Below are 16,814 nucleotides of genomic sequence, written 5' to 3'. Positions count from 1 at the left end.
TTATATAAGCAGAACTGTAAAGAGGTTACTGAAGAATAGAACGATGACCCAATAAACGTCTAACTTAGTTCAAAATAAATAAACAAAATATTCAGATGGAGCAAACTTTGGCATTCCCTGCATAATGAAATGTTAATTTCCTCTCACGACACACTGTAGCACTCACTTATTAAGGTGAAGAATATGCTATTATCGACAATGGAAATTTCTCTGCATAAAATAACAAACCTCCAGGCCAAGGCCTACAATCTCTCTCTCCAGGTCCAGATACTCTTCATCAAAGTTTGCAATAATGTCATCTTGTTGTGCTTTGACAAAGTTTATCTGTTGGTACAAGAATGAAAACATAAAAAATGTATTAAATACAGTGTTAGAAAACAAACATGCCAGTTTGACCTTTTGTTGTCAAGAAAAAACAAAATGGTAAAACAGAACTACAAATCTTGCTCTGGCTACCTTGGAAGTCCTCTGCCACAAACAACTCTCTCTCAAGATATTTATATATATTTTCTTTCGGTCATCTAAATTTATGAACTTCTGATAGACTGCTGCAATAATAGAAAATCACTAATTAGGCCTATTAAAACTGTAAGAGCCTAATTAAAAGGAGTAGTTAGATCTAAGGTAATGTTTAAGAAATATTAAGCTGTGAAGTGTTATTTGGAAGCAAAAAATACAAATATGATGTAGCTGATCCTGATCCTGATTGTATTAATATACTGTTATGACTTGTTATATTGGTAGACAATATCACCCAATGAACACCTACCTAGTGAACAACCAAACAATAAGGCATTTGAAAAGGAGAAGGAAATAGACATCAAATTCAAAGAGCTACCCATGCTCTGAATACTGACAAATGTTTTGTGAAAAGAGAGTTTATACATGTCTCCTATAAAAAACGAACTAAACACCAGGATTCAATAGCTCGTAGAACCACCTTTAGCAGCAACAATCTGAAGTAAATTAAAGTAATCCTTTTCTGTATGACTGCGTCGGTCTCTCGTGTCATTGTGAAGGAATTCTGGCTCACTCTTTTTTACAATGTTGATTCAGTTCCTTGAGGTTTGCAGTCATTTGTCATGCCACAGCATTTCAGTGGGGTTGAGAACTGGACTGCAATTTGACTGCGTGGGCCACTGCAGCGCCTTGACTCTTTTCTTTCTCAGCCATTCTGTTGGACATTTGCTGCTGTGCCTGGGATTATTGTTTTGTTCCATGACCAAATTTCAGCCAAGCTTTAGATGCCTTACATTTGACTCTAGTATACTTTGGTATGCAAAGGATTTTATCTTCAACCCGGTGACTGCAAGGTGCCAGGGTCCCATAGTTGCAAACCATGCGCTGAAATGCTGTGTTTGGTTTTCACTAAATGTGGCTCTGTGCATTATTGCCAAATATCTCCGCTGTGGTCTCATCTGTCTAAAGTACACTCTTCTACAAGTCTTGTGTTTTGTTCAGATGCAACTGTGTAAACCTAAGTTTGCTGCCAAGTTCTTTTTGGAAGAGAAGAAGAGGCTTTCCACTGGCAGCCTTCCAAACAGGACATACTTGTTCAGTCTAATTGTACTGTCATGAACTTTAATATTTAATATGCTAACAGAGACCTGTTAGCATGTTAGCAAGACCTGCTTCAGACTACCAAACTGCCAAAACTTCTGCATTTATAAAGGTGCTCACTTTTATCGATGACACCTGGCTGCTACTTACCCTCTTAATTCCTGTGGAAGCAGTCAGGGTAAACTAAGTTTTTCATAACACTGCATAAGTTTTAAAAAAAACAAAAAACCAAAACCCAGATAACTGTAAATATTTTTTAAACATTTATCAGCCAACACCATCATTTTTGGTATGCAGGAAATGACTTGAGGACAGGAATGCTCAAATGTGCCATGAATTGAGATGGGCTATTGCATGTTGAAAATGCAAAGCCCTCCCAAAAATGTAAAAATATACAGTACATTATTGATATCAAGGTAGCAGTATTAGTAGAAACATTCAAAAAAGGAAGAGATCTTAGTGTTCCAGAACAGCACAAAAACACAGATACAATGAATAAAACCGATTAACTGTCTGATGGCTCTTATGCTTTTGTAAGGGATGAAGATAAGGAATGAATGAAAATGAATGTGTCTTACAATATAACTACACCCGTCACCCACATAAACAGCAGTAGTAAAATGGTTTTATAGATGCATGAATGCATATGTGGACGATTATAACGTTTATTTACTGAAAGTCAATTACAATTGTAATTGAGTTTGTTAAAAACATTATCTCTTTTAAGTTAAGAGAAAATAGTTTAAGCTTTAACCTATTAATATTCATTTTCAAATTATTATTCCTATTTTATTATTATTCAAACCACATCTAGAAATGCTAAAAGCAGTATTAACATTTTTAAAAGTTGTACACAAGCATAGTGTCGCCTACTGTGTGCTTTTCTATTTCTTTTTGTACCACCCAATTCTGTGCCAATTTTTTTAGTGTTGTTTTTAAACTCCTCACTTTCACTCCAGGATGAAAGCACAATTATACAGCATTCAGCTTCTCTTTTTTATTGTGAGGCAGAGAAAGGAAAAGTGGTGGAATAAGAGATTGGGAAAGGAAGACAAAATGTGGGGGGGGGGGAATACACTTCATTCCCAGTAAGGTGTTTCTGAGACCCGGCTAACTCCTTAATCTCACGATTCATCTCTAGACCCAGCAAAAGCCTCTCAGAGTCACAGACAGAATTTATGTCTTTAGGGTCCACAGATATCTAACAAACAACAGCTTCATGGACAGCATATACTGCTGGGCACAAGGTAAGATCACTGTGTGAAAGTAAGAGATTGTAAACTTCTGTGGAGGAGCTGGATGGGCTATTTTGGTCTGGTACCTGCAGAGAGTTTCCGCTGATTAGATTTGCTTTTGAAGACTTGAAGTGTATAGACAGGAAAAAATACTGCCACTTTTTTTCTTTTTTCCCCCAATCAAGGACATATGTTGCAAAACACTCTTTTATACATGTATATATATATGGCTGGTCTTTATCAAAATCACTAAGCCCTTATTCCATATCTCACAATACCTGTTGTATCACTTGTTCCCAGTTTGATGGATGTGCAGAGAGCTGCTGATGTTGTACTTCACCCAGTCTGAAGACCAGGTCATCCCTGAGCTGATAAATAGGCTGCACAGAGTTTATCCTGAATGCCTCAATTTCCCTCTCAAGAAACAGTTCTAAAACCCGAAAACACACAGGTATACACATTAGCAGTGCACTGCTTAAACAGCAAGGTGATGGTGACACAAATGCACATAAAAAATGTAGTTGTTTACCATATTCTTGAAGAGAGAAGATGGCACTGTCCGTTATATTGTTTGGCCTGATCTGCTTTATAAAATAATGGATGTCATTTTCAGCTTTCTCTCTGTTGGAGAGAACAAATGCATTCTATTAAATGCAAACATATCCATTAATTTAAATGACAAATAATGAACTCATTTTAAACCTAAGCATAAATGATATAATTATGCAAAATGGCCTGTTTCAGAATAAGAGACTTTATTTATTTATCTATTGATGCAAGCATCACTGTAATGCAGTACCTAATAAACATGGAGTTAATGTCAGCTTCCTAACGTTATGGAGTGCTCTGTAGCTTAATCTATAAAACTATATGACAACTTATTGATCTGAATTTGTACAAGCGGCCATGACCTGAAAGGTAGCTGCTAATTATACATAACGGTGTAAAAAGTATATATTTTACCCTTAAATGAGTAAAATAAAAAAGCATGTTCTTTGCATTTGGCTTACAACAATTCCACATTTAGAGATGGCCATAAGAAGGTGAAAACTTTTTTTCATCTATCTCACACACACACACAGAGTATTACAGACTTCGCTGGTGGACTTTCTCCAAAAGTTTGACAAAAGTTAGGGGTAGGATGTCTTGTTGCTGTGAGCAGCTTCATACTGAAATGACCCACAGAGAGAGCTACAATAATTATTTGTTTCTTGCTAACATGGTTGAGATGGTTGCAAAAAGGAACAAGTAACCATAGAGATATACTTTCCTGTTTGCTTGTTTGAATCCCAAGGTACTTTAACTAGATATGTGTGGAGAGAGATGCAAGCAGTGGCACATCCTTATGACTAGGCTCATTACTGAGGATAACGCTTGTGTACATCATTAACCTTGGGTGGCTCAGACATAGTCATTATGCAGCCAAACAAGCTGCACCCCAGAGCTAGTGCTGCCCTTCTCACTTCACAAGACATGACACTGCTGGGGCCCCCAGTCCCACACTTCTGCCTCAACCCACAGAGGAACACTTTTCCTCCATTTAGTATACCCCTCTGTCTCTGCATGGCTATAACCACCCACTTCTCTCTGTTAATTTAATGTCATGGAGTCAGAAAATCAGCTTAAATATCCTCTCTTCATTTTTTCTCGGACACATTTTTTGTTTCATCTTTTTTGTGTGTCCAGTTTATTCATTTATTTATTTTTTCATGCATGTTCCTGGCTAGGCATAATGGGGCTAAGTGGAATGGTTGCATGGTGTAATAGCAGATTCAGAAAACTGCAGCAGATAATGACAGGGAGTAATAGGGGGCTCTTACTCAGCCTTTTGCAGCCTGAGGCACTCTGTGCTCCACACCTGTCTGTGCTGCCGTAATATGGAGCTCTCCTTGGTTGCCTTGGCTGCACAGCGAGTCTTGTGAACCTATAAGATGGTTCACAAGGCAGTTAAATGCAAAGCAGGAATAAACAGTTTTCCTGGAAGCACAACATGCATTTGGCTGGAGTGCTTGCTTTTAAATGCACTTTAACTAGGAACATTTATTTCCGCCTACAATTAACTTCATCCGGAGAGATCTCTATGCGCAGTGCTTTAACGCATCAAATGTCTAGACCATTTTGAATGAAGCACAAAGCATATTGTGCACATAGTTTATACATACATCATAATGTTGCAAAGAATGTGAAATACGCAGTATTCTTATGGTTGAAAGCATTTAATCCATTTAAAGGCATGCTTCAGTTTTTATTAGCATTATTAAATCTTTGAGTGACTCATAATTCAGCTGGAACAGTGTCACTATTAATGCAAAAAAACAAAATAAACTGGAAAAAATTTGATGAAACACAAATGATACACATTAGGCATGTTAATAGGAGAAACGGGGGAGGTAGCAGTCTTAATCTGTCATCACTTGTGGGTTCCCCCCCATAAACCCTCTTTAAAGCACTCCGTTAGAGCACCTTTAGCATAGCAACGCATTGTCTTATCAGTGTTTTTTTTTCACAAAATATAATCTCACAAAACCAAAACATGGTTGCAAGTAATTTCCAGATGAGCAGTGAATAAAATGATTTGGGTATACATTCAAATGCTGTGTCTATGTGTTCAGAGGGGATTGCTGTTTTTGGATATGTTTTGCTAATGCTCATTTTATAGTAAGTCAATCTACAGTGCTCAGTTGGATTTTAGTGCAGCACTGAAATAAAAAAGGCCAAACTGCTGATATTCCATGCCTCTTCCAGGCAGTGTATTATAGGTAATTTTAATTTGCACTGGCTGTCTAATAACTCATTTGGACTGCAAAAACTGTGCCTGGAGCAAAAATTACATCACCTCATTTGTAGTCTCACTCTGCCAAATAAAACTAATCCATTAATATCTACTCTTATTAGCATTATAATAGCCATTAAATTGGTTAGCTTCCCAATCAGTTTTTAGGTAAAGGCACTTAAAACATTTTAGTGAACATTATTGTTTGCTTAAACCTAACCAAAGGAAAATTGAGGTCTTTAATTCTCATATTTAAAGTTTTTCTCACACCACATTATACATTTTCATGCATTTAACAACATTTCCTTCCATTTAATTCTTAACCCATACCAATCTTATTTTTATGCCTCTGTTAAACAAAATGTATGGCATTTTAAAAATCGCTGACATAACACTTCCTGGCTTCCAGACGGAAAATGTAAAAAAATGTATAAAATATTCAAAGGTCTGCCTGGATTACATGCCACCTTGCAAGACCCATACGAAATACCTGGATAAAAAAAATTGAAAATGGTTATTTGCAAGTCAGAAGACCATAATACCGTCGGAAAATCAACTCTGTACTTGACCTAGAATATTCTGTGTAAATCCATGGCTCACCCTTCATACATTTCTCACGTTTCCATAGATCTTTCCACAATAGGCTCCTTGACTTGTCATAAAAGAAAAAAGATTTTATGTTACTAATAACATAAAAGAGGATTTTCTTCTAACTCTGGTTCATTCTTTCTCTACTTTCTGTGAAACAAACATGTAGTAGTTCTTCATGTGCAATGAAAAGTTGCACTACTTCAAGAAAAAAAATGAGGCCATTTTCAATTTGAAAGCAGCAACACATTTCTAAAAAAGTTGGGCCAGAGCCATGTTTAGCGATCTCCTCTTTGTGTAACAACAGTATGTAAACATCTGAGGAGACCAGCTGCTGGACTTCTGGGAGAGGAATGTTGTTCCATTCTTGTCTGACGTAGGATTCTTGCTGCTCAACAGTTCTATATCTGCTTTGTCATATTTTTCATTTAATGATGTGCCAAATGATTTTAATTGGTGAAAGTTCTGGACTGCAGACAGGCCTGTTCAGCACCCTGACTCTTCTGCTACGAAGTAATGCTCTTGTAATAGATGTTGGATTGATGTGCCCCATATCATCAGGAACTGAGAGCTGATAACAAGCTGGATGATCCCTCTCTTTAGTCCAGAGGATGAAGGATGTTTTTGAAAAGCATTTCATATTTAGATTTGTCTGACCACAGAGCAGTTTAACACTTAATTCAGTCCATTTCAAATAAGCTTTAGGCCAGAGAAGACACTGCCCTGTCTGAATCATGTTACACATGGCTTGTTCTTTGCATCACAGAGTTTTAACGTGTCTTTGTGGATGACATGCTGAACTGCATTCACAGGCAGTGATTTCTATTCCTTTGCCCATGCAGAGACTTCCATGGTAGAATCATGGCTGTTTTTAATGCAGCGATGCACGTCACAGGCATCCAGTATTAATCTTCAACCTAGTCACTTGTGTACAGAGATTTGTTCTCTGAATCTTTCGGTAATACTATGTACTGTAGATGACAAGCTGTTTACATTTTATGGAATTCTTCCACAATTAGTAGACACAAATTTTTTTTCCCAGATTGGTGAACTTCAACCCATCTTTACTTCTGAGAAACTTTGACTCTCTAAGATCTCTTTTTATCCTCTGACCTGTTACTGACCTGTTGCCAAGTAACCTAATATTTTTCATGAAATACTAAAATGTCATATTTTCTATCTTCTGTTATTATTCTGTTTTATGTGATTTATAAATCATTCCATTCTGTTTTTATTTATATTTTACACAGTGTCTTAAATTCTCTATAATAGGGTTTGTATATTCAGCTCGTAGACATCCACATGAACAATGTAAAAATAGTTGTATGAGGACATTTAATTTCCTTTCATACACAATGAGTCTTTTTCAGTTTGAAGGATTTAAACTTAAACCACAGGTATTGTTATAAGCCATGTCTCATTCTTTTTTCAACTTCTCCCTTCAGGTGTTGCCACCCTATCCTCTGCATCACACCAATTATCTGCGTGTCCTTTCTCACTACATCCATTAACCTTCGCTTTTTCCTAATACATGCACTATCACTCTTCTACCCATGGCCAAACCATCTCAACCTTGCCCATTTTACTTTGTCTCCAAATCAGCTCCATCCTGAGCAGTCCCTCTGATATACCCTTTCCTTATGCATTTTTCATTCTTTATTGCTCCTTTTAATACATTTTGAAATACAAATCATCAATGAAATGTCATACATGAGTAAAGGATCAATAACTTTGCAATCACACAAATGGGATTCTCCCGCAATATTGGAGACATGGAATCTGTCAGTTATGCATTTTCTTATAATATAATGTGTTTCAGCAAAAACACGTAAACATTAATATAGGTGAATCAGTAGGGAAAATGTAGCAATATTATGCCCATTTGTTGGATGTCTACCTGTAATCAAAACAGTACTGAAAAAAATGTGTTTCCCACTCCTTTTTTTAGTGTTTACATACACACATATCTGTATATTGGGTAACACAGTGCACAGAGTGTAGTATAGAGCTGCCAAGTGTTTACTGTCTACTAATGCTGCCAGTCCATTTATAGAAAGCAAAAATGATCCCATGCTTGAGGCTACTCATGGTAATTTATTTACCCCTATCACATCACCAATATGAGATGTTCAAAAAGCCTGCTTTTTCAGGAGGGCCAATATGAACATAGCCTCTCTTATCTAAGTTATCCAGAGCACAGGGTTGAAGAAGCCATGGGCTATCACGATGATGCTAGAAGGCTTCTGACACAATTTACTAATTAAAACAACACAGGTCTAACAGCCTAATCTCCAGTGCCCCTAGCATTAACTTTTTGATCAGCTCATAATCATGTGACTATGAACTTCAAACAGTGTGGTGGGAAAAACCACAGGAAGCCAAATGAATATTCACAGAAATGCCATTCTGTATGGCAGTGATATTACTGCTCTCTTTCATGTTGTTGGACAAACTACAAGAATTATGCAATGTCTATTTTATGCTAAATGAAATCCTTTTACAGCGTGTGGCATATATGAAAGAGTGGGAAAAGGTAAACACACACACATGCACGCACACAGATATTGCACTTTTTACTACTACTGAGGACATGCTATTTAGTTAACACTTCCTTTGATGTATAATGAGTGGTTTTATTCCACATACTCCTTTATTTGCTGCTGAATCAACGTGTTATTAAATGCAACAGGACTTTATTTTAGGAAAACACAGCTTTTTTTATTAGCACAAGGATTATAGTGCTAAGAAAAGGTTACCTTTTGTCCAATTAGATCAGTCTCCTGGCGTTTGGCATCAACAATCGCTAGTAGTCTTTTATATTCTGCCGGCTTGTATTTTGAGCTGCCAAGACCATTTTTCATTCGCACTGTCAGTTTTTCTGCATGGATGAAAACAGATGATATGGATGAATTAGGATCACTGGAATTCTTGAAAATCTCATCACTTTTAATGTCTGAAGTAAAAACTTTATGCTGACTTCAGCAAAAAAAAAGGTTAGACAGAGGAGCAGCACCAGTTAAGCTCTAATGGATTGTATGTGTAATAAAGAAATGATTGCACAGGAGGAGGGGGATAGCAGAGACAAACTGTGTCAGACGTTTTTTTTCAGTGCTTCGGCTTGACTCAAGGAAGCAGGTGGATAAACACAAGCTGTGCCTGTGACAAAAACAACAGACTTGAAAGGCACCTGGAGAATTCGACATGAGGGCTTCAGGTCAAACCGGTTCAACAGTTCAGTAGACCACTATGTCAGAAGCCAGAATATTCCAGCCATTTTTCACTCACTTACCAACATCTTCCGTTTTAATGCTCGTTATGAATGTTTGTAGATCCTTTCCACTCATCACTGTGGAGCTTTATCTTCATGCACCAGAGTACCTTCAAAATAAATACATTAATTATTGCGCTGCAAACACATGCACAGCTTTGTTGCCTACAAAAAAAAAAGTTTGGTGTGACATTGTTTAAAATGCTAGTTAACATCAACAAGTTTTAGTGTACTGCAGCCAGTGTGTGTGTGATATACTGCTGGAATGTTTTTTTTTTCTTTTTTGCCTTTGTTTTGGATTAAGCTTGGAAAGATTTTCGCACAGGATTCATCTCCTTTCAAATGCATGGTGTGTGAAGAGATGGGATGAACTATGCAGGAATTAATTTTTTTATGATAGGAGGGAAAACAGATGCGCTGTTCTGAATCCTTTTCTATTTTTTGCCCATGTCTCCATTACATATAGACTTAAATACCAATTTTAAGGACAGAAAAATTATTATTTTTTCCATTTCAACACCAAATGGCAAGCCAAGGTTAGGATTCAAGACATAGGTCATTCTAGAAATGTCAATTTTTCTGTCCCTGGCTTTTACTACACTTAAAAACCACTTTATTTACAATTTATTTCCATGTTAAATTTGAATATTTTTTCCTTCCTCATCCATTAAATTCACAATATCTGTTTTTTTAATTAAATTATATAGAAGAACAGGCACCACCACAGCGTTTGTCCCCACAGTGGAGTATGGTGGGTAAAGGCTGTGTTTTTTTTGTTATATGTTTTGCATATAAGTTTTTGCATCAAATCAATCAGATATGTTAAAAATATGATGACTGTGACAAAATGAAGCAAAATGTGAAATAAATATTGTAAGATATATAAAGACAGTCATGGTCCCTTAAAACTGTGTCACTGGTGTTATGAGAAACGTTTATTATTTTGAAACAAAACATCCCAACAATGACATCACTTGACTTACTATCACAGATTTCCTGAAGCACTATAAAGAAATGGTCATGATGAGACCAGTGTCTCTTTTCATTTATCAGATTTTTTTCTGTTTTATCTTGTAATTTCATAAGAAGCTTTTAGTTGAAGTCACTAATACGACACAGTTAGGAAATTGTTAAAGAAAAACAAAAACAAAACAACAGAATATAAATAGATTAAATGACATAATTTGGTGAGTATAAGATGACTGACATCATGTGTGCGCATAGTAAAGCGCTATATAAATACAGGCCATTTACCATTTACCATGTGGTTTGATGCTTGCAGCATCTATTTTGTAAAAAGCATTTTCCATGAAAACTGTCACTGCTGTTACCTTCCTTATGGGTAACATTAGACCCCTGAGATAATAATTTTACATCCACTGAAATTTGGTACAGGTACAGGTTAAGATATAAAGAATGGCATTGTCACTCGTTTTAAGTGTTCTTTATATGCTTTCATTTGATTTTATTGCTAATAAATGGCTTTGCAAATATCATACATTGACGCTTTGAACAAACGCTTTGAAATAATAAAATATTATCTTATGATTTTTGCATTATCATTGCATTATTCTAAATAATAATTAATAGAAGCCCCCCAAATTTGCATAATGAGTAAGATAACACCAGTGACGAAAAGGTGGCACGTGGGGTAAATGTACAAAAGAAATATTTTTTTAAAAATCATTAGGTTGTCTTTTTTTTTTTTTTTTTTTTTTTTTTGCTGTTAAAACTATGGCCATACAACTAACCTAAATATTTTCCAAGCCAAGCTCTGTTAATTTACTTTACCGACTTTTACCAATTGTTATATTACTTAATTAAACTAGAAAACGCTTAACTTTATCATTGTCATAGCTGCTACTGCTATAGTTTAGCGACAGTACTTAGGTAGAACTTATGCTCAACCTCACAAAAAAAACACATAAAAAAAACAAGTGAACCAAAGGTTTCCTACAAGACCAAGCTCAAACTACACCTACAATAAAGTTACACACAACAATTAGCGATTATTTGCGTTGTAAACTAAGTATATATACCCGACGAGCCACCTAGCTTACCTTGTTCTCTCCCTTCTATAGTGTATGGGTTGACAAAACAGGTAACCAAGGTAACTATCATCTTCTCAGTCATTGGTTAATTTAACAACGCGTACCTCTTCGGGAACGCCCCCGTATTCGCTTTGCAACCAATCAGGAGTGCACATCGGTTTCCCACATTCCCGCTGACGTCATGCACGCTCGCATTGCCTGGGACTGCTGTTGGAGGCGAGGAGCAGCCGAGGGGTCGTCTTCTTCACTCGAGTGTGGACGCGAGTTTCATTCTTCCACATGCATGGGACTAAAAGGCAGGACTTTACAGATGAAGTTACACGTTCCAATGTAGATCCAAGCCGCAGCTCAGCCAGCACAACTACAATCCTCCCAAGGTATGGAAATGTTTCTCTTTTCTTTTCTTTGCAAACTGCTAAATAATTGGAGCGAAAACGCAGGGAGAAATGAAAGCATCTGTGCGCAGAGCAGGCAGGAGGGTATGGGCTGCTTTCTTGAAGTCGGAAAGTGAAAAGAGAGTGGTTGCTTTTTTTTTCAGTCTGTGCATGCGGCATAAGACAAGCTTCTTTTGGCTTCCTCTCAGCGGGGAAGAATCTAATACTACCCTAATCTGTTTCTTGTGACCAAATCATCGCAAACAACGCACACCTTTGAGGGACCTTCACGCGCTGTTTTTGATGCCATGCCTAACCGTTGGGGTGAAAACTTGGCCGGCTAATGTAAATGCACGGAAACTGCTCCGGGGTTAGTTTTCCTCTTGTAGAAAAACTCACTTTAGTGTGGCAATGCCCTTGAAAACGTGTTGCTAAGTAGTGCAGGAAAAGGCAGGTGAGCTTAGAGTGTGGGAATCTTTGGAATGCGAGGTCGCCAAGGGGCGGAGATCCAAACTCTGCTCCTATTAGATTGGCGTACCTTTTACCCTCAGGTTGAACTAGCTACGTTCAAGCTACGCCATATTTAATGACTTCTATTTTGCATTTTAACGAGGGTAGTTTATTTTTTAACGGTAACCGTGACTCTACGTTGTCATCGTTTTGCACCGTGCAAGATCAACCTATCTTTGTGGCAGGGGTAGTCTGAAACAGTAATTCAGACCGGGGATTTGATTCATTCCCAGGCCACCTTGTTCATGCGATCCTCACCAAACTGCTGTCTTTGAAGGCTTTTTACTGGTTACAAACTGAGTGCTTGCTCTTTAGGGTATCATATGGGCAGTGGTAGAAGGAATACTCAGGTACTGTTACAAATGTGCCTCTACTGCAAAGTGTATCTTTAGGTGTTACAAAAACACTTTAAAGTGTTCTTGTCAAAAACAACTCTTTGTATTAGTTTTTAACGGCTTATATTTGTCTTCTTTATCAGTAGCATTTATTCATAAGGGAAAACCACCATATTCACAACAGTCTCATAAAATCACGTCAGTCAAACAAATGACTCGGGATATAATTTATAATTAAGATAACAAAATAAAAAATTGGCAGAATCAAATATATAAGCTCTATGTTTCTATTTCCAAAGAAATCACATCATGAAGTGATTACTTTGTTATTAAAAAGGAAATCTGTAGCCAATACTATACAAGCATAACAGACACAAGCATGCACTTAAGAAGTGCATGAGAATATATAAGCTACGTGTGTTTGCTTGTTTGTCTTTCTGTCTGTCTTTGTACACAAAATGAAAAAAGGAGAGGGAAACCAGTGAGTGCAGACCCACAGAGGTGGGGGTGAAACCGTGTAGGTGTAAATGTAAGCAGACAAAGGGTTTTAGAGTTGAAGGCGGGAAAACTCTGGATTCCCAGAATCTTTAAAATGAAGCTTTTGTGCCAACTTTGCCAAGGTCGAAATACTCAAGCTGGGATGTGCCGCACATTAGTGAAAAGAGAAATGAGTGATTCTAATGTGAAACAGCAATGAGTGGCTGCACTAAGAAATGATGAGGATTTTAGAGAGTCTGTGAAGCAGATGAATAGTAAAGGGAAAAAAAGAAAATTGTCATATTTCTTAATTCTTAATTGTCATAGCTTGCTTTTGAAAGTACCTGCGTGCACAGTCCAAAACATGGACATTAGGTTAATGGCAGTTTCTAAATTGTCTCTCTGTGTTAGCCCTGTGATGGACTGGTGACCTGTACGTGGTCTACCCCACTTCTCAGCCTATGACAGCTGGCATCAGCTCCAGCTCTTCCCCCAACTCTGAATTGCACAAGTGGTTAAAATGGATGGACAAGTACCCCCACAGATGACTTGCGGGAGTAGTTGCAATTCACTAGCACCATCACTGGTTATGGCTATGTAGACTTAAAACTTACCAGAGCAGTTTTCTCACATGGCAGGCAACCTGAATGTTTTGCCTGGGGACATCAATTCAGAAGCAAAATGTAGGGTTAGCTAAATGTTGACATGATTATCTTTACTAATAGCCAGTCACTCACAAGTCAAGCTAAATGCACTAAAATTGACAGTTACCTTAGATAATGCCTTTGTTCGTCTAAACTGTTAGATTCCTTCCCACAGTAATCGACTTTTTTTTAAACAATGCGTTGGATCCTGCAAGGAAACTCCCTGCAATAGTGTGCTGAATTAGTAGAGGTGGGACTCACCTGGCTCCCCATGATATGATATTATCACAATACTTCACTCATGATACAAGGTCATTTTTTCCAACTGCAAATTATGTCCTTAAAATTAAGCTTTGTCAGCATCTGCATCTGTTTTATCCAGTAAGATAAAGTTATCTCACTTAAGTTATTATGGTGCAAAATGAAACTGTAAAGCATAAACAATACTGTCACTTTATCTGCCATAAATGTTGCCATCTGTGATTGAATGGAGCCTAGTTCTCACATAAATGCAGTCTGTTTCTGATACAACAATTAAATATGATAAATCACCAAAGCAGAGTGTGTCCAGTGTTGGATTTACAGTTGAGCTAAGTTTCCTCGGCTAACATTAACATTAGTGGTGCGTGAGATGAGTGCTCTTGTTCATGGTATTCCCAGAGTACTATAATTTATTTAGTAAAATACTGATATTTGGTGTTCTTGTATTGATAAAATATCACATATCTTTGCTGATTACTTGTCCATTGTCATTGGGTTCTTACTGGCTCTTCTTTAAAAGTCACCATGTTGCGTCTATCTTGCCTTTAGCACTATGACAGCTGGGATAGGCTCCAGCCTCCCTATGACCCTGAATTGGATAAGCAGTTAAGGGGGAAAGGGAACCTACAACCATGTGCATTTCATTCACATTTGTGTTGAAATTCCCAAGAGTAAAGATTATCTCAAGCAACATAACGGCCTTCGCGCAGTCCTTGGCATACTTAATAACTTGAACTAAATGCCCCTAAAATCCAAGTTTGTTGAAAATCATTCCAAGGGGAGTAGTTTTTTTGTTTTGTTTTTTTTGTTGTTGTTATTGTAGTTCCCTTGTGTCTGTTTAAGTCTTGGTAAAACCAACGCAGGGAAAGATAAAAGACTGCAGAAGCAGTCATTCATTTTGTTATGATGGATATCCACTAAAGGTCAAGTCTCATACAAAGATGCTAGGAGCCATGCTTCAAGTCTCTTGTTTTTTTCCACACTGCTTAGAAAGGTTATCTGCATGCATCACCAATGTGACAATAGTGCAAGTTTATTTCAACAGTGGAAATGCATATGGCAACTAATAACACACACTTTCACTCTCAAAGACAAACACACACACATAAAGGAGGGCTCTCTAGGTTACTCCCCTCGTGGTTCACATTACTGCACTAGTCACACACTGCCACACAGCTGACAACCATTGAAGGAGGTTTACTGTAGATTTGAAACAACAGTACGATTTTGGTTTGTAGAGTCAGTCTCCTTCTGTTTGTTTATTTGTTGCAGGTTTTTTTTTTCTTTGCTCTAAGCAGTGACACTGCTTCAGGCACAGAGAGAGAGGTTTTAGCCGATCCAACCTACAGCGAGTTAGGCGTCATTTTCATTTGTTATGCTTCCCACTGTTTATCACTATTTGCAGTGCGGATTTATAATGCATTTTCATAACTATCTGTTCCGTGGTTGTTTTTCATTAGGAAAAACCAGACTCTGAAGTAGACGAAGCACAGCCAGGCTCGCAAAGGATCGTTTGTGTGTTGGTGTCATTGTTTGAGCCAGTCTTCATGGTGACTTTTTTTAATGGATCCTGACAACAGCTGAATAGTTTAGTGCCCTTTGGCGAGCCTCTACTCCTTGTATTTTTTTCACCCCTTATTTCTGGCCCAACATCAAGGCGTAATCCTTAACCCCTATGTTGCATGTCAGATTTGCTTTTTTTCTACTACGATCAAAAAGCAGCCCCACACACACACAATCACACTCCATTTTAAGACGGGGAAAATGTTTCCATTCGCTGCCTTGTAGCCCATGTGGAACCAAAATGGTTATTTTTCCTTATGTCTGCATGCCTGTATTCAAATAAAGTGCTGAAGTATGAACGTCTTCACATAGCCAGTCAAGAGAAGGTCAGCATCCGTTATGTATAATTCAGTCAAGCACTCTTTAGGAAAAGTTTTTACTGAATAGCGGTGTGCATTTTTTGTCGTATTTACTCCCTTACTAACATTTAGTATAATATTGGTGTATTCATAACATTTGATGATTTTTAGTTTACAAAGTCAAAGTTATGATTGACTGTTAGTGTTTACGTTACGTTTAAAACACTTTCACTAGATGTAGAGTCTTCAAAAGTGTGATTGATGTTCAGATTTTGATTTTTTTTTTCCTCTTTGCTTGTGAAGTTTCCTCAGCTACTGTGCCAGTGTGGGATGATAATAATAGTTCATTGTGGCAGTGGCAATCAACCAAAGAATGGCTTTTATGCATCCTTTGACACATAATTTATTTTTTTTCCCATCAAATTAACCCAGCAACTTTCTATCCCACATCTACGTGGTTTTCTCCAGAGGCAGTAGATCTCTACTCCCTACTTTCTTCTTTGAGAACAAACCACATGTAGGAAAAAAGGGATTTTCCAGTGTGGAGTGTTGTAGCTGTTCCTTTTTTTTATCACTCAATATGAAAAAATATGCATTCCTATTCTCCAAAAATATGTGAAGATAACAGTGTTGATATGGAAAAGTATTTCAAGGTGTCCTGTCAGTTTTTACTCATATTGTGCACAAAATAATAATAATTAGAGAGCTATAATTTATGTATGTGGTTCATTCAGTTTTGTTTTGGCATGCGTGGATAAGCCTTGACATGCGCGGCTGCTAGCTGATTGTTGATCTAACTGGATATGTAGCTGGAAAGAGCGCCAGATTTCATGCTTTGGTTGGATCCCGGACAGCTAAAGATAATACAGAACACAA

The 16,814-nt window shown here is 37.4% G+C and overlaps 2 protein-coding genes across 8 annotated transcripts in view; one reads left to right on the top strand and one right to left on the bottom strand.

Annotated features, from left to right (window-relative positions):
- Positions 1-11,683, bottom strand: part of LOC146651207 (coiled-coil domain-containing protein 148-like) — a 30,415-nt gene extending 18,732 nt beyond the window's left edge. Inside the window, exons 1-7 of one of the 4 annotated variants that reach the window (XM_085384970.1) lie at positions 11,580-11,683; positions 9,446-9,534; positions 8,913-9,034; positions 4,616-4,719; positions 3,325-3,416; positions 3,074-3,225; positions 229-324 (exon numbers count right to left, since the gene is read on the bottom strand). In XM_085384970.1, the coding sequence (XP_085241096.1) occupies positions 229-324; positions 3,074-3,225; positions 3,325-3,416; positions 4,616-4,719; positions 8,913-9,034; positions 9,446-9,500 (621 nt within the window). In that variant the 5' untranslated portion in view covers positions 9,501-9,534; positions 11,580-11,683. Of the gene's footprint in view, positions 1-228; positions 325-3,073; positions 3,226-3,324; positions 3,417-4,615; positions 4,720-8,912; positions 9,035-9,253; positions 9,360-9,445; positions 9,535-11,484; positions 11,524-11,579 lie in introns of those variants that run through there. The other 3 variants (XM_085384969.1, XM_085384972.1, XM_085384971.1) reach the window with 3 other exon arrangements.
- Positions 11,684-11,695: 12 nt separating this feature from the next.
- pkp4 (plakophilin 4) overlaps positions 11,696-16,814 on the top strand; it is a 100,140-nt gene continuing 95,021 nt past the window's right edge. Inside the window, exon 1 of one of the 4 annotated variants that reach the window (XM_085384962.1) lies at positions 11,696-11,852. The gene's annotated coding sequence lies outside the window, so the exon portion shown is untranslated. The remainder of the gene's footprint in view (positions 11,853-16,814) is intronic. The other 3 variants (XM_085384964.1, XM_085384963.1, XM_085384965.1) reach the window with 3 other exon arrangements.

The sequence above is a fragment of the Rhamphochromis longiceps genome, linkage group LG16 (assembly GCF_057381845.1).
Source record: "Rhamphochromis longiceps isolate RC_006_pf linkage group LG16, R_longiceps_female_GT1.1, whole genome shotgun sequence".
Taxonomy (NCBI): domain Eukaryota; kingdom Metazoa; phylum Chordata; class Actinopteri; order Cichliformes; family Cichlidae; genus Rhamphochromis; species Rhamphochromis longiceps.
The sequence above is the reverse complement of the archived record's forward strand: the minus strand, read 5'-3'. Positions and strand labels throughout refer to the sequence as shown.